Below are 7,659 nucleotides of genomic sequence, written 5' to 3' on the forward strand. Positions count from 1 at the left end.
CTGTCTGTCCTGATTGTCTGCCTGACTGTCCCAACTTCCTCTCTGTCTGCCTGCCTGCCTGCCTGTCTATTTGCTCTCAATATTTCCTTGTTGTCAAACTGGCTGAGACTCAGTTTAAAAGGATATATTAACCTCTATCCAAGAGGATGAATGCTATTTTTGAATATAGGGCTACAGTGAAATAAATAGGCCTGCATCTAGAATACTTCATACTGAATACAGCCGATGACATGAGACTTCAATACAGTACAGACTGTAAGCCCGAGGGTAACAAACTCACGTGCATTAGCGAGTAGTATGACTGCTTTCCTGTGTAGAAGAGGAAGTGGAAGGGGCGGCCATCTTGTCCCCACTGGATTGCTGTGTAGATTGAAATAGAAATGTCCTGGTTAATAGACCAGTAGAAAACTACTTCTGGATAGTGAATAACACACTAGCATCACACACTACCACAGAACATCAGATTCACTAAGACAATCATCATGAGTGTTTAAGTGGGGACTGGGAGAGGGGCAGAGGTCTACTCATTCCATAGGGTGCACAAGCTTTCAGCACCTCAAATAAGACAATCATTCATGTAATTTAGAGTCCAGAATAGGTCCTTCATTTGAAAGAGCCACTAGGTGGAGCAATAATTACTAAACCAGAAGTAAAAGGACTGCAGAGGACTACATAGGCTGGAGTACTTAGTGACTGGCTCTGATCACAAGATGAGACTGAGGCTGGTGACAGGATGCTTCCATGTGTTACGATTAGGATTCAAAATGTATCCTAATGTATTTCCCATTGCCCATATACTCCTACTGGGGGTGATGCCTAAATAAAGTCCCTAAACTCACCAGTCTGTTTGGGAAACACCTCATCAGGATGCTGGAAAAGAAGGAGGCATTTTAGAGATCACTGGCAACTTGGCTTTACAATGCTAATGTGAGAAAATCCATTCAACAAGAGAGGAGAAAGGGGAAGACATTACCTTCATAACTGGCCTCGCTTTTTTCTCAAACAAGCCAGAAGGAAACAGGTACTTTATGCTTCTCTGTGGAGGGGGAAGTGATTCTCATTAAACTAAACAATAATTTGTATTCCAAAACAAGTCATTGAACAGTATGGAAGAGATACTAGAGAGATTTTGACAGTGACCGGTAACAGAGTAAAACACAAGCTACAACAGGCATGAAACATAATGGAACACAAATCATTCAAGAGTTACAACAAACATAACAGTTAAGGAATCAATTGGTACAACATTTTTTCCCGACAACCCTGGACTGAACATCTTGGCAAGGGGACCAGGCATGATGTGGCGCAGATGCCTTTTTTTTATATATCTCAACTTCCATAATGTTTTGGAATTTTTGAACTGAGAATTCAGGGTTGTCAATACAATCATACAATGGTGAACTTATGATGAGAGGCAAAAAAAGGGTTGACTGTTGATTGAAACAGAAGTCAATCTCTTTTAGTGCCGTCAAAGAATAAGAACATGGCCAGAAAGCACACTGACAGATGAAGTCAACACCTGTTTCAACCAGGGGAGGCAATATGGCAGGTCCTCCTCAGGGAGGGTAGACTCACACACTGTCCAAAAAGCTTCACTCAGTCTCAACTTTAACAACAACCATGAATAAGTCACAAGCAGGCCATCAAGGACTGAACTGACTAGGCATACATTACACATGCACAACACAACACAACACAACACAACACAACACAACACAACACAACACAACACACACCATCATCAGCTCCGTGAGTGATCAGAGTATTGGGATATTTTGACAACCATTACACAATAGAAAAATGGAAAGCTTGGACAACCTTACAACCATAAAAGATGAATCTCTTGTGACTACCTTGATTACAGTAGCCTTAATGAAGCTGATTGCCAAGATTGTGCAAAGCTGTCATCAAAGCAAAAGGTGGCTACTTTGAATAATCTAAAATAGAAAACATATTATGGTTTGTTGAAAACTTTTTTGTTTACTACATTATTCGATACGTGTCCTTTCATAGTTTTGATGTCTTTAGTTTTAATCTACAATTTAGAAAAATAATACAATTAAAGAAAAACCATTGAATAAACTGGTGTGTCCAAACATCTAACTGGTATTGTGTGTATATGGTACCCGAGGTAATTTGCACCCCTAATTTATGCATTTATTATCCTCTGCTGTTGAGGAACCAATTCAGACTGTCACAGTCTCCATATGCTATTCTACATAATGACACAAACGATTACTCTTTCAAACATTAAATGACAGATTAAGTTATTAAAGTTGAATTACCTGAAGTTACTCTCTAATAACCTGAAGGTTAATCAACCATTCAAATGCTGTTTTTGTGGTCTAATATGAAAGGATTATTACCCTTAGAAACATAGCCTCCTTGAACAGAAAGTCACTTCTGTCAAATCCGTTCCTGTTGTCTGCACACTATACGTGAGGGTGCAACTGAGAGACACTGAAGGGGTCAAATATTTATGATTAGCTTCTCTAGGGCCCTGACATCAGAACATCTGTTACACACCTTCAGCTACTGTTAGGGGAGGCATCACGTCAGGTGGAACCTTCTAGAAGGAGCCAGGCAGCAGCAGCAGCCTCCAGTCCCTCCTCCGGCGTCAGAGCCCATTTTCCGCTACACATCTACCTGGCATCTGGAGTCTGAATACTGAACGTCACAACGGCTTGGACATGCCCCAGCTAATGACTCTATTGATTAGACCTGAGAGTGATCTGGGAATTAAAAGATGAAGGCTGAGAAATCTAACTCCATCAGTGAGGAGAATCAATTAGTGGAAATGTTGTTGTGTGCCAACCCAGAGTAAAAGCATCGCTGACATACCAGCCAACAAACACACCCTCCATTACGCTGGACTACACATTCATTCAGACGTTAAATACTCCTTAGAGGTTTGGAATCACTGATAAATGTCCTTGTTTTTTAAAAGAACATCCGTTTTTTAAACTAAAATGTATATAATCTAGACATTGTAAATTACTATATTATAGCTGGAAATGCTTGAAGTTTAATAGAATATGTGCATAAAAAGCTAATTTTCTTAAACCTTTACTCCTGTGTTCGAATGGTATATAAGCTAATCTTAAATTATAATGATAATTAATAATCATTATGATTGTGCAACTGAAAGCCATTCTGCTGCTGCCATTTGGAACATAAGCATGTACTTATAGACTGTGGTTTAAAAATGGCCTTGAAAAAAACCCTGAGAAACACTTTCTTCTGAACCTGTTATTATTTTGGGAAACTGAATGTATGCCATATAACAAATTGCCAAGAACCTAAATATATCTCACAAAGGTGTGCAGTATTTCCTTCACACTTCAAATCTTCTATTTTGACCAATTGTCATTTTTCTGCAAATAATGCTCTAAATGACAGTATTTTTATTTGAAATTCAGTAGAAATGTTGTCAGTAGTTTATAGAATGAAACAAAAATGTTACATTTTACTCAAACAAACACCAATAAATAGTAAAACCAGAAAAACTGGTATTTTTTTTAAAAGTGGTCTCTTAATTTTTTCCGCAGCTGTATATCTTACAAAGGTGTGCACTATTTCCTTCACACTTCAAACTAGCCCAAACCCTGATAGGAGAAGTTTGAAAGCTCCAGTGCACAGCTGTGTAGGACAGTGAACAGAGACGTTTCTGAGACTGATGCCACACAGGCCCTCAGCTGAAAGCCTAATTCCACAGTACAAACAAAACACCCGTCTCATCTTCAGGAGTGAAAAGGTAACTCTAGAATGCAGGCCCTTTAGATCAGATTTGAATCAAAAAGACACATCTGAGCTGGTCAGTGAAAGGAAAAGATAAAAAATGGACACAAGACGACTGGCACTAGACAGAGGATAAAAATGTGTGAAGTGCAGAAAACAAATCAAAAGATGGCAGTGTTTGACTAAATCTGAGGAGGAAAGGTGATGGTCTGGGGGGTCTTTGGTGATCACAATAAGGCTATCACTCCATTTTGCAACGCCATGACAAAGCCAGTGGAGGAAGGTTGTTTGAAATGAATGTCTTCCTGCAACAAGACAATGACTCAAAGCTGGTAGCCAGTATTTTCTCCTCTTAACATTTTTAAATGGTATTTTGGTCTGTGTGATTCCACCCTTTGCCCATTTCTCCAGTATCATTTAGACACCCTGGGTTATCGGATAAGAACGGGAATACAGCGTGCAACCCCCATTGGAAGTCTAGTATTATCTTTGAGATTCCCATTTTCAACATTTCTCATGTCTAAATCTCAGGGATCTCACTAAAGCTCGTGGATTTTCACTCCCAATAGCATAGAACAATAATAACAAGTCCATTAGCCTGCAAGTGAGAGACTGCCATGCTCACTATGTCTGTGGAGCAGTTTAGGCTACTGTAATCAATGAAGTTTCAATATTCAGCATCACTGACCAACTTATCTCGAGGCGAACCAGACCGGTTTGTGAAAAACCTTGCGAATGTTACAATTTGCTTGCGGTGCTGTCTTTTGGGGTGGGGATGGCTTACGAATGTTCACGGATTGCGATCACTGATTTCATCGATTTCAGTCACGTTAACTTGACAGGTATGCAGGACGTGCACTCTCTCTTCAATCTGTTGTTCTTCCTCTAGATCATTTGCCTCTTGTACCGCTAGGACCTGCACTCTCTTTATGTCTCCTCCACCATCTGCCTCTCGTATCAGCCTCACCCGACCAGCCCTCACTGGCTTCACTTGACACTGTGTGACGGACCGAGCGTGTGTGTGTGTGCGTGCGTGCGTGTGTGTGTAAACCACGTCTGTTGGGTGCACTAGTGGTTAAAAGTGGGAATAAGTGTGCATTTAATGTGCGGTCGCACCACGACCGTCACACACTGATAAGGGGAATTCAGAACTGAGATCTGCATTGGCCTGCAACAAGGAAGATCAGTAGGCTCCTACTCCAAAATATGTGAAATGATTTACACCTTATTTGTTAAATTGAGCAATATGTTATCATAATCTGGGCTTGGAAAGGAGTAACTCCAACTCCAGTGTGTAGCCTATTTTTGGAGCAGTGGGTTCTGGTCACAGTGCCATCGCATCACATTGAAGTTCAAGCCCATGTCCTGACCAAAATGTGTCCCACTCTCTATAGGCTACTTCCTCTAGATCCCAACCATACGCTTTGGGACTATCTTTGCTCTGCTAAAGCATTTATTTTCCATCTCCACCAAGTCTCATAACATTTTTTGTGAAAGGTTTGAGTTCTGTTTTCTGAGCTGAACTCACAAAGCTAAGACTATTGCTCCATTCTGTACACTTTGCGAAGGTCATATTAATAGTGGAAATTAATGAAGTAACATTATGAATTCACTGGTTTGCATGATTCACCAAGGGGTAACCTAACCTAACCTAACCTAACATGAAGAACAAGGCATACATTACAGTTAAAAGGGCTCACTTGAGTTGTATCCATTTATGAAATGAAGGCACATTTTCACAGTTAGTAGATTATTTTCAGAACTTCCCTGATATGGCATAATCCATTCTATGGGATTTGTCATGTAAATTGCTCTCCAATAGGAACTCAACCACTAGGAGCATAGGTTTACATTTTCACTCTAAGGTTGTACAACTCCCAATAAATGACCAGCCTCAGGAATAACCAAATAGCCATTCATGGACACTGATGGATATTCAAATATTTAAAAAATGGTTTATATGTGCACCCCTATTCCCCAATGCTTACATCGATATCTTGTTGTGTAAAGGTCTCGGGGTCCTCCCCCATCATATTGGCTAGATGGCGTTTCCCAATGTTGAACTCTTCCACCTGTTGTTTGATGAACTCTTCAGTAAACTTCTCTGGACCAGCGGCAGCCAGATTTTTCCGCAGAAGACAACAGCTTGTACATATCTGTCTGCTGACAGGCTGAGTGACAAAACATAGATTCAGATTGTTATTTTAATACCCTAATAATCCTATATTGTAAGCATAATAATGGCTTTGAAGATTGCATATATTTATCAAAATTGGAGTCAACATTTGTGCATGCAGGTGAGACAAAAAGAATAGAATAGAATAAAAAATATTTTGTGGTCCACACAAAGTGGATATTAGTCTAACCTTTCAGTGAAACACAATAAAATCTAAAACATAAAAGTACCATGTGAAGGATAAAAAGTAGACCTAGAATCACTTAATGAAGGGCAATAATTCTCACTTGTGTTAGGCTTTGCAAGTAAATGAGTCCAAAAACATGCTGTGGTCATTTTCTACAGTTTAATTGTGATTCATATAAATAGTACGAGCACTCAAAACTATATTTTAAATTGATTAAAAGATTATTGAGCATGACCCTAAAATCTGAGGCAGGTGTGCACATGGCCATCAATGTACATATTCAGCTATTTGGTTCAAAGAGTCTACACTTCCCAAATGTAAACAGTAGAAAAAGAAAATAAGACATATGCACCAAACATGTCCTACAGGATCATAGATAGTTCAGCAATAGCATCTTAGACCTATTCTTTGAAGTGCTTTCCAAAATTCTGCTATTACGCCAAACCTAAAGTCTCCTCAAAAAGGAGTCAAGGCAGTAAGGTAGGCTACTTGGCGAAATCGGTAGGGTCATGCATAATCTGTTAGGCAAAGGATAACGTAAACCATGCACTAGGCATACACACATTTACGTATCCTCTATTGTGTATACTTATGTGTATTATGGAAGGAAGGTGTCAACTGAATCATTAAATAAAAACTCGCTAACCTAACGTTAACGTTACTTGTCAAACACAACAACGCTTCGGTTCACATTGACAGAGCCACCGACAGAGCTGCTGCAAAATAAAAGCATCGAGGTGGTAAGACATAAAACGTCTAATTTTCTGGCATTTACTTTGACAAGCAGGTAGCTTACTCACAAGTTAGCTAACCAAGGGCATTCTGCTCTGATCAGTGTTATCCCACCATGTAACGTTAGCCTACTGTACGCAGCTGAAATAGTAACTGCATGACTAACATAAACTAGAAATATATTATAACCACTCCGGTTTTACCTGTCTTCCAACTGCTGTGGTGACAATGTGAGATCCTGCAAATCTATTCCCATATTTTAACAGAAGAGACCCCACGACGGTGCCTCTGGCGGCAGCCATGATGGTTCAGATACAAACGAAAATCCGGAAACTGCGTGACGTAATTTCCCGTTCTTCGTAATTCTCCTTCCCCTCAAACCTGTGTTGGTTTTCATCACTGAGCTCAAAAAGAAACTGGATAGCGCATCCCATGGTTTCTGACACCTGCGTGAAGTTGGCACCCCATATTTAAAAAAAAACATGTACAACTATTTCAGATCGTTTGTGCACGACAAATGAAAATTTGTGCTCATACCGTTTTTGAGATATCAAACATTACATTTTGTAAACATATGACGTCACTCAGCACCCCAATATTGTCCGAATCGGTTCAAATGTGTCTCAATCTTTTGTGCACGTTTGTGCACGACAAATACACATTTGTGCTCTTTTAATTTTTAAGTTATTAAGGTTTCATTTTTTTTCACTCAGCACCCCAATATTGTCAGAATTGGTTCAAATTGGTCAAATTGGTCAAATTTGATTCTGTTTCAATATTGTTATTCAAGCAAACACAAGCTCTATAACAAGGAGCTTGAAATTAC

The 7,659-nt window shown here is 39.6% G+C and overlaps 1 protein-coding gene across 1 annotated transcript in view; it reads right to left on the reverse strand.

Annotated features, from left to right (window-relative positions):
• The window catches only part of mrps9 (mitochondrial ribosomal protein S9), a 22,232-nt gene extending 15,078 nt beyond the window's left edge, over nucleotides 1-7,154 (reverse strand). The window contains exons 1-5 of the mRNA XM_080833830.1: nucleotides 7,037-7,154; nucleotides 5,727-5,909; nucleotides 974-1,036; nucleotides 840-870; nucleotides 281-360 (exon numbers count right to left, since the gene is read on the reverse strand). Coding sequence (XP_080689956.1) covers nucleotides 281-360; nucleotides 840-870; nucleotides 974-1,036; nucleotides 5,727-5,909; nucleotides 7,037-7,135 — 456 coding nt within the window. The 5' untranslated portion in view covers nucleotides 7,136-7,154. The remainder of the gene's footprint in view (nucleotides 1-280; nucleotides 361-839; nucleotides 871-973; nucleotides 1,037-5,726; nucleotides 5,910-7,036) is intronic.
• Nucleotides 7,155-7,659: the final 505 nt, after the last annotated feature.

Source organism: Sprattus sprattus, assembly GCF_963457725.1.
Source record: "Sprattus sprattus genome assembly, chromosome: 3".
Classification (NCBI taxonomy): Eukaryota; Metazoa; Chordata; class Actinopteri; order Clupeiformes; family Clupeidae; genus Sprattus; species Sprattus sprattus.